This window comes from Theropithecus gelada, unplaced genomic scaffold (assembly GCF_003255815.1).
Source record: "Theropithecus gelada isolate Dixy unplaced genomic scaffold, Tgel_1.0 HiC_scaffold_16030, whole genome shotgun sequence".
NCBI classification, from domain to species: Eukaryota; Metazoa; Chordata; class Mammalia; order Primates; family Cercopithecidae; genus Theropithecus; species Theropithecus gelada.
The window spans coordinates 1-18199 of NW_020257803.1; the positions used below are offsets into that span (position 1 = coordinate 1).

The 18199-nt window shown below is 59.2% G+C and overlaps 1 protein-coding gene across 1 annotated transcript; it reads right to left on the reverse strand.

Moving 5' to 3' along the window:
- Window positions 1-1417: 1417 nt before the first annotated feature.
- LOC112617321 (nuclear factor of activated T-cells, cytoplasmic 1-like) lies at window positions 1418-16342 on the reverse strand (the record flags this gene model as incomplete). Its single annotated transcript, XM_025374080.1, has 2 exons — window positions 1418-2107; window positions 16210-16342. Coding segments are annotated over 2 exons (823 nt in total), but the record flags the coding sequence as incomplete, so codon positions are not given.
- Window positions 16343-18199: the final 1857 nt, after the last annotated feature.

Here is an 18199-nt window from a genome sequence, read left to right on the forward strand (position 1 = left end):
GGGCTGTGGGTTCCATGGAACACACTACCACAAGCTCACACACACACCCCCCCCACACACACACACCAGGGCTCCAGGCTCCGTGGAACACACTACCACAAGCTCGGTACACACACACACACACACACACACCCCCCCCAGGGCTGCGGGTTCCGTGGAACACACTACCACAAGCTCACACACACACACACACACCCCCACACACCAGGACTCCAGGCTCCGTGGAACACACTACCGCAAGCTCAGTACAAACACACAAACACACACACACACACACACACACACACCAGGGCTGCGGACTCAAGAGCTTCATGCTTTGGGGGCTAACATATTTGCATGCATTCTCCTCAAAAAGCCTGTAGCCTTCCATCAGGAAACAGCAGGGAGGCCTCACTCCCTTTCCCAGCAGATGGAAACTGAGCCCCCGACGTCCGGGAGTCCCTGCCCCCAGGTCAGGAGGGGCTGATGCCGCCCCCTCCCCAGAAGGCCGAGGCTCACCTGGACCCCAAACCACGGGGCAGGGAGTGGGCCAGAAAACATGAGCTGAACCGCCCTCTAACGCGTGGTCCCCACGGCCGCAGGCGTGTCACTGATCACAGCGCAAGCAAGTCGGGCTGCGCCTCGAGATGTAAACACTCGCCAAGAATGCCATGGTGCCTTCGGTCACTCGCCAAGAACGCCATGGCACCTTCGGTCACCACTCCTCACAGAAAGGCCTGAGCGCTCAGGGCTCCCCACACCACCCGCCTGGCTACAGACGTGAGGCCACTTCCTTCCCAAACAAGCCCGAGCGCGCGGTGTTGGGTGCGTCTCCGCGCTGTGTGAGCCCAGGGGCTGGACGGGGAAGACCCTGCGCCTGGGGCCTGAAGGCACAGTCTAGGGCCCCCGGTGTCACGGCCGTCCCCCGAGCTCCTGGCAAGGATGCCGTGGCAGTTAGAAGTGTTTACAGAACCGCACAGGGTAACGTGCTCATCACTTCGGCTAAGCTGTTGTCTACAAGCCATTCACAGGACCCAGGCAGCACCCAGAGTGCCCCGACCGCCCACGCTGGTCCCCCTGCAGGTCAGGGCTTTGAGCCTGAGCCGCGTGGCTCCACGTTCAGCTGCAGAAGTAAACCTGGGCACCCAACGTGAGCCTTAGACCCCGGGACAGTCTTGTAGGAGGGTCTGCAGCCCGGGACCCGCCAGGGGCCCCACGCATGATCACTGGAGCCGATCCCGCGGCGGGCACCCCAGTTGGCGCTGATGCCGTGGCACCACACGGGGGCACTTTATATCAGGAGGACGCACCCCACACCCAGCCCAGGGCCTCGGTGCACTTCCACACGTGCCACACATGCAGCACACACACGGCCCCTCCGTGAGCTCACGCCGCCACGCCGGGCCAAGACCACATCTGCATGGCCACGGGCACTCACCATCATCCAGGTACAACTGGTCCAACTCTTCAGGCTCTTGCTTGACCGTTACAGGAATAGGGGCCAAATTAGGACTACTGTCCTCACACGCCTCTGGCAGCAGCCGTGGCTGGGCGGCCGGAGACTCATCCCTGCGGACCGTGGGCGGCGGGTGCTGCGGGCGGCCCGTGGCGGGCGGGCACGCTGGGCTGCAGGGCTGCAGGCAGGTCAGCTCTTGGGCGGCGGGCGGGAGTGGAGGAGAGGGGCTGCTGGGGCAGAGTGAGTGTTCGAGACCAGGGGGGCAGCTACTGCTTGGAGGCACACTCACCTGCTGCGGCAGCAGGGCCGGGGGCGGCTGCCCGGGTGAGCCGGGGTGCGTGGCCACTGGCCTGGGCACGTCCTGGACGGCGGGGGCCTCTCCGGCCGGCTGCGGGAGTCCGAGGTGGCAGTGGCCCGGGCTGGCGACGCCCTTGGTGTAGGCGGCGGGAGAAAGGTCGTGGAGCTTGGGGCTCGCACCGGGGGCTGCTGGCATCAGGGTGCTTCTCTGTGGACAGGGCGGGAAGCCGGCCACGAGGCAGGAGCTGGGGTCAGGTGGCATCGCGAGCTGCTGGCTGTAGTATGGTCTTGGGAGAGGACTTAACCCCTGGCCCACTGGCCCACAGTTTGGAGCAGGCTCATAATCATCCGTGGGTTCTGTTTTTATCATTGGAACTGTGAGAAGGAAAAGAGAAGTTAAATAAACACCAGTTGCAGATTTGCAGATAAGTATGATCAGGCAGGCTTGTGTCTGGGACACCCTCCGCAAAACCAACAGGGCCCTGACTGGGTCCCTCTGTCTCCTGCCTGGTTCTCCCACCCCATTAAAAAAAAAGGTGTGAGTCATCGGCCGAGAGTCGCAGCTGGTTCTAATACTGGCGAGGACTGTTTTCCTTGGACTCTCCTGCAGCACTAACGTGCTATGAAAGTCCCACTTGCAAACTGCGGTGGGAGCCCTGGACCCAGGGGCCTGTGGATTCGCAAGAATCAAAGCGAAAATTTCAACTTGGATGCATGACGGCATTTCTGCTCCCAACACTCGGTTTGATAAATGTCTGCACATTTGGTAAACTCGAATACACAACAAGACGGCTTTCAGGAGTCAGTAAAAATCCAACTGCAAAAGGGAATGACTGCTCCAGGAGAGAAGCCGTCCGTCACTGCGAAAGAAAAACACTGTCGTGGAGGCTGGACCGCCTCCACGGTCCTCCGGATTCCCCTTCTAAAGCGATGGGCTGTGCGGAGGCCGTGACCTGGCAGCCTTGGACGAAACAGGGGGCTCCTGAGTTTCTAGAGCTTTCTCCCACCCAGCCCTCCCTAGAAGTCTAGGGCTGTGGGGAGGAGCCTACAGGTCAGGCACCGGGTCTCCAAGGTCACTCCACCAGGCCTGGGCCAGAGCCGACACCGGCTCCCAGCCTGCGCCCACCCCAGCCTTTGTGCCTGCTTCTGCAGGAGTGTTCGGAAGAAAGCAGGCAGGCGTGCAGTCAGCGGGAGCAGCGAGGCGGTCCCGGCCGGCATTCCTGCGGTTGCTGTTTTCCTGCTGGTCTTAGGTCTCCCGTGCTACTTAGAGGAGACATCAGACGGTTCAGTGGCTCTAAAGCTCTCGCAATGGTGCACGCAAATTCCTAACAGACGTGCGGCGCTGCTCTGGGCAAATGCTGTGTGGATCCTGTTTGGCAGCAGGGTCGGCCACAGGGAGGGAAACTCCCCTCCCATCACCACCTGGGGCCTATGAGTGGCCCCCAAAACCAGCACACAGGCTCCTGGTGCCAACACTCACCGCTGCAGAGGGTCCAGCAGCCTCCTGCAGTAAACAAAAGCATCTCCAATTCGAGAGAAAATATTTAGCCCCGGGCTTGAGCCTGCGAGTCCATGCAGCTGTTCCCCACCACAGCTGGGTGCCGACGAGTCCACCAGCAGCTGCGACCGATGGATACGGCGTTTTCGGGCAGCTCGGGATATGGGAGCACCTGTGCTAGTGCAGCCTCCCCTGCAGCTCCCACCACAGGTCCCGGCGGTCGTGAGCACAGGGGCGAGTCATCTGTGTAGCCAAGGCACCTTCCCGCCACACTGGAACTGACCCATATGGGCCGTTCCCGGCTGTAGAATCTCACCAGCCTCTGAGTCCGAAGGAAGTCAACCAGAGCTTTCCACCCAGGGATTCCCAGTGGAGTTGCTGCATTTTGTTGCTTTTGTGCTGACTTTTCAAGTCCCTACTTTCATTCACTCATTCAAATCTTTCTATCATCTGCCCTGCACACTGCCTAGGGAGGCCCAGGTTTAAACTGTCCGCCCTGCACACTGAGTAGGGAGGCCGAGGTTTAAAGCGTCCGCCCTGCACACTGAGTAGGGAGGCTGAGGTTTTAGATGGGGTGGGTGACCAGGAGGTGCTGACGTCCAGGAGGCAGGAAGAAAATCACAGGGTAATCGTGATTGCAAGGCTTTCCCAGGACAGAGCCTGCAGCTCACTGACCAGGGCCCATAAAGCCACACTCTGCTGAGGGTCCTGCCAGGCCTTCCTGGGGCTCCATAGCCCAGGCGTCCCCAGCCTTTGGCCCAGGGCACGTCCAGCCACAGAGAATGCGGGGAGTGCGGCCTGAGCTGTCAAGCTTGGAGGACGAGGCCAGGGGCTGCCTCTACAGTGGTGCCCAGGGCAGGGGAGGGGGAACAGGTGCGCTCCCCCAGCCTCGTCAGCCACCCCGTCCTGCAATCGCCGCTGGGGTCACGCTGGAATTACACCCCCGGAACCAGGTCACGCTGGAATTACACCCCCGGAACCGGGTCACGCTGGAATTACACCCCCGGAACCGGGGCACGCTGGAATTACACCCCCCAGAACCGGGTCACGCTGGAATTACACCCCCGGAACCGGGTCACGCTGGAATTACACCCCCGGAACCGGGTCACGCTGGAATTACACCCCCGGAACCGGGTCACGCTGGAATTACACCCCCGGAACCAGGTCAGGGCTGGAATTACACCCCAGGAACCGGGGCACGCTGGAATTACACCCCCGGAACCAGGGCACGCTGGAATTACACCCCCGGAACCAGGTCAGGGCTGGAATTACACCCCAGGAACCGGGGCACGCTGGAATTACACCCCCGGAACCGGGGCACGCTGGAATTACACCCCCAGAACCAGGTCAGGGCTGGAATTACACCCCAGGAACCGGGGCACGCTGGAATTACACCCCCGGAACCAGGTCAGGGCTGGAATTACACCCCAGGAACCGGGGCACGCTGGAATTACACCCCCGGAACCAGGGCATGCTGGAATTACACCCTCGGAACCGGGTCACGCTGGAATTACACCCCCGGAACCGGGGCACGCTGGAATTACACCCCCGGAACTGGGTCACGCTGGAATTACACCCCCGGAACCGGGTCAGGGCTGGAATTACACCCCAGACGTCACATTCAGTTGTCACAACAGTGAGGCCCGCTTGGTCCCATCTGAAGACAACGCTCACGCCTGGCGCACGAGGGTCTGCGTGCTCTCAGCCCCGCACGCTCTCCTTAGTTGGGGCTGAAGGAGGTGCACAGACCCTGGCAGCGCTGGGGGAAGTTCCTACCTCCAGCCACCTGAATGTGGCCACCTCTGGGGCCGTCCTCTTCAGCTGAGGGTTCACGGATGGGGCAGAGCCCCAGGACTGCCTGTGCAAGTTGGGGGGCTGTGGAGGAGAAGGCGCCCTCATGTTGATTGGGAAACCCTACAGGCCTCGCTTTATATTAGAAAGTTGAATATCTGGGCCGTGGGCTGCAACACCTTTTTGAAGGGGCGGCGGGAGGCGGTGCCTGTGGAGGGTGGGGCTCGGCTCTAGCCACTGTCTGGAGACCACAGGGCTGGGGTCATTTTCATCCAGGTGACGCATTTTGGCCTCAGGCCATGGCCTCCCCACCAACTCTGCGGAGGCAGCTGGGCCTCAGGAACTGCCCCTTCCTGCCGTTCCAGCTTCAAGCATGTGGTAAATCCACAGACGACGAGTCCACGACAAAGTCAGACGGTGGGGAGCCCCAGAGGCAGGGCTCGGCCAGTGGTCTGTGAACTCAGGCCTGTGCCTTTGAGAGGCACAGGGGTCGCTGGAAACAGGACCAGATGTGGGAGTGAGACGCTGGTGGGCACCCACGTCTCTCCTGCTCAGAAGAGGCTGATGTCCCCAACAGCCAAGGCTCCATTCTAAATTTGGCCGGTAATTTTCAGAGTTTATGATCTTTAGTAAAAGCACGTGGCTGGAAGGTTAAATTAATACCCTGTTGGGATCCTCTCTCCGCTGCACGGGATTTTCAGCCAGGGCCCAGAAATGTGGCCAGGCACGGGGGCCAGCACGCCTCTTCTGTGAAATGTCCCCCAAGCGCTTTAAAAACTGGTACCTGCCAGCTCTGCCGGACACTAAAGGCCCCGAGCACAGCTGTCCCATAAACAGCAGTGGCCATAAATCAGCCGCCCCACGGGCCAAGGCCAGCGATGCCAGAGAGCCGTCGGGCCAGGGCAACCGGGTGGTGTCTGCTGCTGCTGGCCGGAGAACGCCAAGAACACGGTGCAGACGCCGCCCGTCTAAAACCGTGGTGGCGCCGGCATTAACCCCCGCATCTCTCCAGCCACTGGATTCTTCCTGGGGAAGTCCTGACCAAGGATCGTGGTGGCGAGGGACACACAGCCCTGGGACATATGACCCACCTCCCCAGGATGCTGGCGGCTGGCAGTGGTGTCGGGATGCCCCGGCCGCTTGCCCTGTGGGTTCGGAGCAGGCCCAGCACTGATGTGTCCACCACCCCCAGGGGCAGGCAGAAGGCCGAGTGGATGCTTCACTGGGACCCCACCAGGTTGGCAGCTCCCGTCCCCCCACCCACAGGCAGGCGCTCCCTCTCTGAGGCCCGGGGCTCCAGCCCACAGAGGCTGTGGCAACACGCTCCTCACAGGAATAAGCTCGTGTGCCTGCCCGCTGCCCCTCTCCCGCCCACAGCTATTTGCAGGGAGCTGGGGGCAGTGACTTGAAACCTGGGGTCGCTGCATGTGCCCCACCCATGATGGCATCTTGTGAGTCTGGAGAGCCAGTCCTGGTCCCTTGGCAGTGTGAGCTGTGGGTGTGGTCACCGCACTGGAAGGTGGCCTGGGCTGACCCTGCAGGTGTCTGCTCCTGTTCCTGCTGCAGTGCCCCTCCCTGGGCTGGGGTCCCCAGGCGGTTTCTCTCAGCCTTGCCCGTGAGGTCCGGCTCAAGTCTGGGGTTGGCCGGATGGTTTCTCGGCCCTGGCAGCAGCGTCTTGTGCCATCCCAGCTGCTCCAAAGTTGCCACCCACCAGGGCCGGGCCTTCCCCAGGTGACTCCCCCATCTCCCTGTCCTTGCCCCAAGGGGCACTGACATGAAGCACAGCCAGGGACAAAGGGCCGTGGACGGCAGGGACGCGTGAGGCACCTGGCACCCGGCAACCGCGGAGGATGTTTCTGGATGGCCCCGCCTGACCCGCTGGCCCATGAGGATGTAGCGGGATGTTCTCTGCTAAGTCAAGCCCCAGAGAGCTGTGGCCTTCTCAATACAGAGAGAAGCTGGAAAGTGCAAACTCACCTTCACAAGCAAAGGAAAGCCACACGGCTGCTTCCACATCCCAGCATCTAAGAAGCTTAAATGCACGAACATACTGCACCTGCGCTTGGCCTAAGCTGTGCTTTTTGTGTGGGTTTCAGGGAAGACGTACACCTGTGCTGTAAATCAGAGCCTCGTGAGACGCATCCTATCAGCGAGGAAATGAGCGAGCGTCTGCACAACAGCCTGGGAGTCTCGCCCGTGGAGGGAGCCGCACGGGCCCCGTTCACGCGGACAGCACGTGTTCTGGGCTAACCCTGTGCCAGGCGGCCTCTGGCTGCCTCCTGATGACGTCAGCCACGTGGGGCTGGGGTGGAGCATCAACCACGTGGGGCTGGGGTGGAGGCGGCAAACGGGTGGGCTCAGAAAAAGGGCAGCTCACTTTCAGGCTAAGCAACGGTGCACCAGAAACGCCAATCACCTGAGGGTGAGTTTATGAAACTCGTTACAAAGAGCAGAGTATGGAAGGCGAGCGCTAGCCTCAGCACCTGCCGGCTTTACAAAGCATATTCCCACGGGGCAGGCTGGCTGCAGTGTCCACGGCAGCCCCATTGTCCACGGTGGCTACCCCATTGTCCATGACAGCCCCAGTGTCCACGGCAGCCCCAGCGTCCACAGCAGCCCCGTTGTCCACGGTGGCTACCCCATTGTCCACGGCAGCCCCAGCGTCCACAGCAGCCCCATCGCTCACGGGGACTGTCTGTGGAGGCGGCGCACAGCGGTCAGCGGTGTGCAGAGCTGACAGGCAAACCGTCCCCGCAGACCCAGGCCTCACACTGCATCCTCCGTGGAAGGCACTGAGGGCCTGTCCCATGCCTGGTGCTGTTCTGGGGCCCAGCTTTTCCCTGACGCCACTGCAGAGTCTCTGCCTCAATAGCAGTGACGTCGGGAGCTAAATCCTGGAGGGAGGCTTCTGCCCCAGGTGAGCACGACATTTCCAGGCCCCGTGCAGGTGCCAGTTCTGGCCAAAGACGCAGGCAGTGAGCTGGGAGAGCCTCTCCCCAGGGCCTCCCTCCCAAAGCCCCCACCACGGCCAGAGAGCATTCAGCACAATCCCGGCCTCTCTTTAAAGAACCCCAAGCCTGGAAAATGGGCTCCCATCTCTACATGGCAACAGGAGCCAGGACATAAGTGGGCTTCACCCGCCGCAGCTCCTCGAACGGTTCCAGTTCTAAAGCCCCAGCTGGATCTATGCAGCCCCAGGACAGGCAGAGCCCCTCACCTAGGGCGGACCTGGGGGCCCCTCACAGCTCCTAATGGCCCCGAACGCAGCCTCCTCCCAACGTAGTCCCCTTGGCTGCCTTGGTGTGACCGGGCTCCTGGGGGACAGCTGGGGTCTTCATGGCTCCCAGATCAGGGCCCCCTTCTGCTATAAGACAGAGGTGACAAGATCTGAGAATGAAAATCGGCACGAGCCTGCCCCACCCGTCGGCTTCCTCTGCGGTTGGTGACCTGCAGCTCCTGGCTCCTTGGGGACTCTGTCTGCAGCACAGGGAGCACCTGGGGGTGGGCGGGGGGGCCTGGGGACAAGAACGGGGACCTGGGGATGGGCAGGCAGGGGGGCAAGGGGCAGGCCCAGCCCTTTGGCTTTAGACAAGTGGGGTCACTGCTATGGATGGAATCATGTCCCCTCAACCTCATGTTGAGGCCTTAACCCCCATCCATGTGACTCTACTTGAGAACAGGGTTTGCAGGAGGTAACTGGGGGTTAAACAATATCATCAGGGCGGGGCCCTGATCCAATGGGACTGTCATCCCACGAAGAGGAAGAGACAAATTGCCTGTCCTGCCACGTGAGGATATGGCAGGATTTTGGCTGTCTGCAACCTGGAAAGGTCCTCACCAGAACCTGACTATACCAGCCCCGAACTCAGACTTCCAGCCCCCAGAGCTATGAGAAATGAATGTCTGTTGTTTACAAGGCGCCCAGCCGGTGGTGCTCACTACGGAAGCCCCGAAGGCTGAGACGGTTCCCCGGACCCCCTTCCTGCATCCACAGTAACATCTGGTCCCCAGGTGGCGTTGGGGGCGGGGAGATCCAACACCGAGCTCCCTGCATGCTGCAGGTGCCATGCACAGCAAGGAATGATCCCAAGGCAGTTCCCTTCTCCCCCAGGCCCACATTTTTACGCAGCCTCAAGTGTTTAGCTTGAATTACTCTACGAGGTACGTGCTACAGTACTAGACAAAAGGGGTTTTGTTCAAAGTCTAAACCCCTGGAAAACAAAGATCGGATTGTCTTCTGTTTGCTGTACGACAATAAAGTCCAAGTTTTGCCATCAACATAAACAACCAGGAATGACTCCTCCAGGCATGACTTTTCTCAAACAATGAAAGAAAACAGCCGATGGAGCTGTCCTCTCCCCTGTCCCTCGAGGCTGAGCGGGCATCATTTCTTCATGTTCAGAGCCAAGATCAGTTTCCAGAGCAGGTGAGGGACCCACGGCACACCAGGGGGTGAATCTGCACCAACCAGGCACCGCCTGACGGGAGACAGAGAAGGGTCCTTCCGAACTCCATCTGCCTTTGGGAATTCGTGCTCTCTCCCCAACTCTTCACTGGCGTTCCTGCCGAAGCATGTTCCAAGGTTTCCGGGAAGGCACACTCTTCCGGAGCCACAGCCACGTGAGTTGTTTCCAACCACGCACGCCACAGACCTCCAGGCTGAAACCGCAGCTCCGTGGCGGCCGACAACCGCGGCTAACCCCGGCGAGGAGCCCAGGACGGGCCCGAGTGCTTTTGTTCATGATCTCACTTTGCCTTCACACCCATCCTGCGTGTCGGTGGGGGTGAGAGAATTCCCTTTCCCTCAGGTTTATCACGTCGACCCCAAGCAACATCGGTGGGGGGCTTCCTACACACACAGAAGTGTGAAAACAGGCGCAGGGCTCAGTGACTTGACGGGGGTCTCGGGTGGCAGTGACGGAGCCAGGACGACACGGCCGCGGCGAGGGGAAGCGCGAGGGGGCCTTGGGCCGTGGGGCGGCCCCATGCTGCTCCAGGGCACGGCAAGGAGGATCTGTTGCCCAACTAGGCTGATGACAGAGGACGCTCCCACAGACCACATAAGCCGAAACACACACTGGTCAGCTCTCGCCAATCCTCGCCTGGGTGGCCCTCCGTGTTCTGCGGGGCCAGGCTTTCCCATTCCGGCTGGAGCCACGGAGCCACAGTGGGGCAGCAGCATGGCCGATGCATCGGTCCGGGAGCGTCTCCGCGTGGACAGGTGGGTCCCTCCCAGGTGCACGGCCAACGTCGCCAAGCTCAGGGTGCTCCTCTTGCCTTACGCATGTCCCGGGGCGCAGGCTTCCTGGCGCCCAGCCTCCCCACTGACTCACACCTCCTGGTTTGTTTTTGGTGGCCCATGGCCCTTAGATTTCTAAACAAGCCCCTTCCCGCCCTCTCGTCCTGTCTCAGGCTCCTGGCCCCATCCTCCTTCTGCAGTCAGACTCGCCCAGCCCCAGGCGCGCCCGTCGGATGCGGAGTCCTGTGGACTCTTCCACACCAGTCTGGATCCCGACGCTAGTTCCCTAATTTATTCCTCTCATCTCTGATTTCTGAAGGAGCTGTCTTCCACCCCAAATCCCTCCCGCTTTAAAACAGGCTCTGAGGACACGCACGGCCTGAGTGTCGGGTGGCTAGGATGCCTGGCGTCTTGCTGGTAGGGGTTTTGGCAAGCACATCTCCAGCTCCCCTTTTAATTGGAGCCCTTCTCTGGACATTTGGGGAGGTCTCCTGGGAGGTCTGGTGGGGCCGGCACCCCCCAGCATGTGACAGAATTCCCTTCCCTCAGGTTTACGGCATCAACAGTGAGCATCAGAACACCCCTCCCTCACTCGCTGTCTGAAGAGTGAGGCAACCGACAAAACTGAAATTTAATAAAAGCTGCCTCCCTCCCTCGGGTGGTTGTGGGGCTCTCAGTAGAACAGGGATGAGGAGCCCACAGGCCACTGCTCACAGGTGGGGCCAGCTCAGCTCCCGCCACAGACACACTCGGCAGCTGGGCTTCCAGACTCCTCGCCCCGTGGCCACCTGGAGCGCGGCGCAGGCCACACCGCGGGCTGGAAATGTCAGCATCATCTGCTCTGTTTGAAATCAGGTAGGACTTCTAAGCTGGGGCAGAGCTGGGCTGAAACATCAGTGTGGGGGGCCCGGCTTGACCCCTACAAACTGCAGAAAGGGGAGGCCACCCTGGTTCCTGCGCAGGACGGGGCATGGAGTGTGGGTCGTCTGCGTTTTAGGCCCTTGGAGGGCGCACGAGGGGTGCCAGGAGAATCTCTGCTTTAAGAACCTGCGACCAGGCCCTGGTGCATCGAGGCGCCCACAGCCGACACAAGGAAACCATCTCAAGGCTGAAACCCAGAGCACCGCGAGGCCAGGGCTGACCTGACGTTGTCAGGAGCTGGGAGGCAGCTGCCATGATGGCGGGATCAGATGAGGGAACATGGGAGCCATGCCTGGGTGTCTGAAATGGGCAGGGTCACTTTGCAGTGAGAGCCGAGCTCAGGCCCAGCCCCAGGGTGCCTACAAGTGAGGGGAGGGGAAAGGAAGAGGCCACAGGTGTTCAAGGCCCACCCAGGCTGTGCTGTTGGCCAGTGGCAACGAAAGCGCGATTTGGGGCCGCTGAGCATCTGCAGAGACCTCACGAACTTCACTGTCTCAGGATCAAGCTTTACATGCAGTGGACTTGGACAAAGTGAGCCGGGAAGTCCAGGGAAAAGGCAGAATGGGAAACCCCTGGGAAGGGGAGGCTGCTGGGCTGAGCAGGAGGGCGTGGAGGTCGGGCGGTGGCCCAGGACTGCTTGTCTGCAACCAGGAGGATCCCTTGCAGGGTGCTCTGAGCCCCTCAGCTCACGCAGCCCCAGCTGAGCTTACTGAGGGCCTGGGCCACGCCATCTGGAGGAGGCTTCCTAGAGGGGCCGGTTCTGTGGCCTGGGAAGTGCCAGTGGAGACACGCCCCCAGCTGTTGACCCTGGGTGGTGCGCTCTGTGCACGGGGACCGCAGTTTCACAGCCTCCCCCACCCCATGGCTCACTCCCTGAGCAGCTCCCTCCAATGACCTTCACTGGGGTGGACCCAAGGCCACAGGACCCCGGCTCCCTTTGTACCAACACTTCACCAATGCCACAGCTATTGCTAGATTTAATAATCCATTGCAAACAGGGAAGTAATGGAATCTATTCCCCTTTCTACCCCTTGAGGCAGAAAGAGATTCTCAGGCCTAGGTCATCGTGGCAGGGCCAGCAGAGCAGCTGGTGAGTAATGGGGGCGGGAAGTGCATCTACCCTTCTTCGTGACATTTGAGTCTCCAGCTGGCTCCTGTCTGGTCTTGGGGCCCATGCCCATCCCCCGTGAGAGACCCCCAGATCCTGAGGCAGATCCGTCCCGACGCCCTCGCACCCCGGACATCGCATTCTGTGGTCAAAGCTGTTTCTGTGCCTGGATTATCACAGCAGCCACTCCCTGTCACCGGATGACCCTCAGCTGGACCGCGTATCCCGAGGAAGGGGGCTCTGGCCACCAAAGGGACCCCCACAGAGGCAGGGCTGGCTGTGTGTTCCCACGGGGACCTGGGGCTGGGAGCAGCTTCTCCTCGGCACTGATGGGGGAAGAGCTCCATGTCCCCAGCCCTGGGGCCCTGGAAGCATTTCCAGGTATAACCGACTAAAACGACTTCAGACAAAAAGACCTGACAAGGCCCAGTGATTTGTCATGTTTTATTTTCTTGTTTCAAAAAATACTGACTTTGGCAGGTAATTTGGAGTTTGTAACTTGGTTTTCTTTCTCCAAAGTGCCCGTGGCCCCACACTGCCTGCTCCTATCTGGGGGTGTAAGTGCACCCCTCACGCAAGCTCCAGGCCACGCGGACGCCGCCTTCTAACCAGACCTGGGCAGGGTCCCCATGTTCCAGGCTCGCCTCTCTCCACCTACAATGCTGACATTTTGGAATCACCTCTTGGAACTGCGAAGCTTCCTGATAGCAGATCATCCCTCAGCCCTCCCAACACGCCTTCCGGGGGATTACATTCAGGCCGCAGTTAAACAAAAACAGTGACAGACAAGCCGCTCAGGAAGCCTCTCTGTGGGTGCGTGTGTTCCAGCCTCTTTAATTGCAGACGACCTCTTCACTTTGCTCACCGGGCAGCACCCCGGGATGTCAGGAGGGGCGGCCGGCAGGACTCCTCGAGGTCTGTGCCCGCTCCGTTCATGGAACTGATACATTCTGGTGGGAACTCTTCCCCATTTAATGCCTGGTCCCGCTAGGGAGGGTGAAGAGAACTCTCCCTCTGGGCCCCATCACAGACCATCAACCAAAGGCTCAGCCCCACCTGAGCCCGGGGCCCTCTGCACTCAGATGCGTGATTCCCGAAGGCTGACCACTGAGACCTTCTGACTTGAAAGGAGAGACGCCAGGCCACGGCCTCCCTGGGCCGCCTCCCTGCGCCACCTCCCCCATGCAGCCTCCCCGCGCTGCCTCCCTGTCCTGCCTGTGGGGATGGCAATTTTGAAGGAAAACCTAAAATGAGACTTGATTTTACAAATGTGTACATGAAAGGAATTCCACAGCTGGAGTTTAAGTGGGTTCATTTTTGTCATCTTGTGCATTTCAACAGCACATTTCACGACCCCAAGAGTCTGCCCCTCACCGCCATGACCCCCGGGCGCACAGACCCGAAGCTCACTGGCACAGTGGAAACCTAGAATGCGAACAACCCCCCACACAACAGTGTGGAAAAGGGAAAAAGTAAACCAAGAGAAGCTTTGAGTCCGGCCGCGGCTTGCTAACCTGCTGTCCTCCACCCACACCCACCCGTCCTGCCTCCACTCCAGGTCCTGCGGAAGCAGAGCTGGCAACTATCTCTCAGACCCCGTGGAAGAAGCCATCCGAGCTGGACCCCAAGACACAGATGCACAGCACGGAGGATGAAGGTCCTGGAGTGGCCTTGGTGTCCTCAGACCCAGCCGGGGTTGCAGGGACAGGAGGTGCAGCGGGGACGCCGGACGGAACACGGATACGTGGGTGCTGGTTTCCATTCATTCGTTTATTTATTGAAGAACCACAATGACAGTGGCCTCGAGGTAGGCACAGTGTCAACACTGGGGATCTCGCCCTGCGGCAGCCTGGGGGCTCTGCCTGAGGGGCTCACAGTCTGGTGCAAGTTGTGGTCATAGCCCTCAGGACCAGGTGGGGTGACAGGGAGCCGGGGAGCCCCTGGGGGCCTGGTCAGTGTACTCGTGGGGGCCTGGGATGGTCACCCAGGGACTATGGCGCTACGTCCAGGAGAGGAGAGACGACAGAGGCAAAGAGAGGGAGGACGGGCGAAGGCTGGTGCCCAGGGCGAGCCTGGGGAACCTGGCCTGTGTTGAGCCATGCTGGGGCAGATGGCGGGTGGAGGGTGCAGCCGGGACACTGGGCGGGGGTCCAGGAGAGACGTCCACGCCGGGCACGGAGCTGAGAGGGGAGCTGAGGCTGACCGAGGCAGAAGCGCGGCTGGTAGGACAGGACGGCCGGCTGCCAGGTGGGGTGTGGACAGGAGGTAGCAGGAGCGGCTCAACCCCACCGGCTTCATGCTGTGGCCATGGTCCTGGGGGCCTCCACCTCCCGCCTGTGAAGGGCAGGCATGCTCCCCACACACCCCTTCTTCTGCCTCTGAGACGCGTGATCTGTGCTAAACTCGGTGCTGCTCAAACCCACGGTGGGGACTGCCGGGTGCCGAGCAAATAAGAAAAAAATTAATGCACTGCTCTGGAAAGCAGTCCTTCTCTGTAAGGCCTAGGTTTTCTTTAAAACATTCAATTTCTGGTCAACCACGCTTGAAGTTTAATTAGGACACAATCATTATATTTTCAGTAAAAGATGAAATATTTTCTTCTGTAAGATATATTGTACTTTGTTCCAAGAACGGGTCGGGCTCACCAAGTGTGGGTGGCACAGATGATGTAAACCCGAGGGGGGTCCCGCAACGTCAGGCTCTTCCCCACAATCCCAGGGGGTCCCAGACTGTGAGGCTCTTCCCCGCGAGGGCTGGGCTGGGGGCTGCCCGTCCCCGCTACAGCTTGTCTCACAGACACTCTCAGGGGACAGCGACTTTACAGCGAAACCCCATTTTCCACCTGTTGAGAGGCGTTTCTAGAGCTTGCCTGACAAAACGGGGAGTCCCAGCAGTTCAGTGTGAACGTGGGGATTTGAGGGCTTTCTTAGAATCTATTACAAATGCTGTTTACGTTCAGAGAAAATGGAAACCTTCAAAACACTTCGATTTTGCTAAGAAAACGCGGCTGCTTTTGCAATCAGTTTGCAGTGTGTAATTTCCCTCTTGATGATAGGAATCTCTGCAGTTTTTAGAAAAAAAGCGATATAAAAAGATTGTTGATGTTAGCTAGGCTTACCCAAAATACAGTAAAACTCAGGATGACAGCTAACTCTGTCCTCTCCGAGCTGGGGGGTGTGGCCTGTACCCACAAAGGAAGCCCGGGATGGCGTGGGGGACACCCTTCTCTTCTACTGGTTCAGGGACTGAAAAAACAAACTCAATGGTATTTTCTTTAAGAAAACACCCTAAAGGTTAAAAACAGAAGCTGATTTTTTTTTTTTTTTTAGTGAAAAGGAGCCATTCCCACGGCGGTTAAGGGACAGGCAGGTTGAGGAGAAGGTGCCCCAGCGTGGATGCCCATGGTCCCAGGAGATGAAATTACCCTTGGAGAAGTGTGTTGGGGACGTCTGCCCAGCACAAAGCTCATTCACCATCCTTAAAGACCACATCAGGACTATATGCTTAAAAGCAAAGTTTATTCCTAAAGTTGCCTGCAAAATAGCTGTACCTATTTGCCTTCTCACCTGAAGCAGCTTTAGGATGCAAATGCACACCAGGACCCCCTCAGTTTTTTGGAGCAGAAGAGCCATGTTTTCCCCTGGGCTGTTATACATTCGCAAGAAGCAGAATAACCGTGACTATCTGAGTATGCAACCCCCCGACCAAACCCCAACAGGGACCAAGGAAAATGCATCCGAAAAAAGCTTCCCTTTTCCTTTCCTTCTCAGGGAATCGATGACTCAGCGTCACTAACGGGACATCACACAGTTAAACGTGCAACACGCCATGCTGCTTTACGGCGACGTCGTTTCTGCGTCTTTAGAAAAAGCACCCCACGCGCTCATTTTCACTGCTTAAGGTTAGAAAGATGGCGTTACCGTTGGCGGGAAGGTAGGTGAAACGCTGGTACTGGCTTCGCTTTCTCTTCCCGTTGCAGACGTAGAAACTGACGTGAACAGGGCTGGTTATCCTCTGATTCCGAAACGGCGGGATCTCAACCACCAGAGAATTCTAGAGGAGAAGGGCACACAGGAGGCACAATTAGCACCCGGCAGGTGACGGCTGCCACGCCACGGCGGCCACACAGCAACCCTGCGTTTCCATGGCGGCGCGGGACGCTGTGACGGTAAACTCCTGACTGGCCACCTGGGCGTCCAGAAGCAGCTGACGACAGCCCCGGACGCTCTGTGCCACCTGCACTTGTGTGTGGACACTCACAGGGAAGGGATGCCCTTGGCTTCTTGCACACCTAGGAGCCGAGAGGCTTCCTCAGAGCAGTGGAGCAAACAGGACCAACCTCAAGACTGAAATCTTGTCAATAGAGGGAAAGAAGCCAGGAAAAGAGAAGCTGTGAACAGAACTGGGACCTGAGGTGCCTGAGGGTGGAGGTTGCCCGGGGCCACCTGGGCAAGGGGCCTGGTGGGGATGCAAAAGGCTCTGCCTACTCCGATGCCAAAGGGTTGGTGACCTTCAGAAAACGACCCAAGGCCCCATCGCTGGCCGCTGTGTGATAGAAGTGGTTGGTGGCCCAGCACCGCTCAGACGACTGCAGTGAACCCCGGAGGAGCAGGTGCATCCTGGACACGCGGTCTCAGGGGAGGGCCTGTGTTTGTCACATTTGATGACGGCCGAGGCCCTCAACCAGACCCCAAATTCACTCCAACTGAGGAAGCGGAGGTGGACCCTGACCCCCGCAGACCCCGGGGTGGGAAGAGCCAAGGGCACGGAGGCACAGACAGCAGAGGACGGCATGTGGAGGCTGCCGTTACCATTTCATGTTTTTAATATGAGTCAGCAGCACGTTTAGAAAACTCATGCTCTCTCAAGTACACACACGAAACGCAAGCCATGGGGTGTGGCGCTGTTCGCAGAGGTCGGGGCTGGGTGCGGGACTGGGACACAGACATCCCGACCGCTTGCTCAGGCCCCAGCGTTACTCGGGGCTCTAATGACCCTAAATGACTGGGGTGATGCGGGCATCCCTGCCGAGGGCGACACTTGGTATCTGGGGAGAGGCTTGGTGTGAGTCGCGTCTATAAAGTTTAATTTTTATAAACGTATGACTTAGTTTAACAAGCAGGAGAAAAATCCATTGTATTACTTCTTTTGTTAAAATAATTAATTATAGCACAGCACCTAGCTTAATAGCTAAATTGATTGAATTATGTTAACAACAAAATCTTGTGAGTGTTAAAGACAGAAAACTGAAGATAACTTCAGGTCCAGGTTCTCTCATTTACAAATAATGAAAGAGCTGAGGCCCAGACACCGATGCAGAGGGGCCATGCCCGCCTGTGCCCCCCCCGGGGCCCTGTGCCTTGGGGCCACGCTTTCTCCTGGCAGCAGGACTGTGTTGTTTAATTAACTGCAGTTCACTGGGAAGAAGCAGAAGCCACGGCACATGGGCGTCTTCCTGCCTTTGCCCCTCATCAGAGCTGCCCCAGGAGAGCTGAAGCTGACGCTGGAAGGACCGCAAGTTCTGTCAATGCCCACAGAGCCTGGGCTGCCCCCAGAGCACTGTGGGTCTGGGCTTCGCCTGGCCTGGCCATCTCCTAGGCTGACCTGGGAAGCTCTGGCCGCCCGGAGCCTGTCTTGGCATTTGTATGGGGGATAAAGAGACGCTTCCTCCAGGGCTGTTTTCTGAATTCAGCAGCGCTCAGGGCAGCTGCTACAGCAGGAGGGTCTTTAGAGCAGAAGCAGCTGAGGGAAAAGGAAACCTCTCACGAGACTGAAATAAAAACGGGCCGGGAAGCGCTCAGAGGCAGTGGCGAGAGGAGGGGAGGCGGGGACCCCATGGGACAGGCTGGGGTGGAGGTGAGGACCTCGTGGGCCAGGCTGGATGGGCGGAGGCGGGGACCCCGTGGGCCA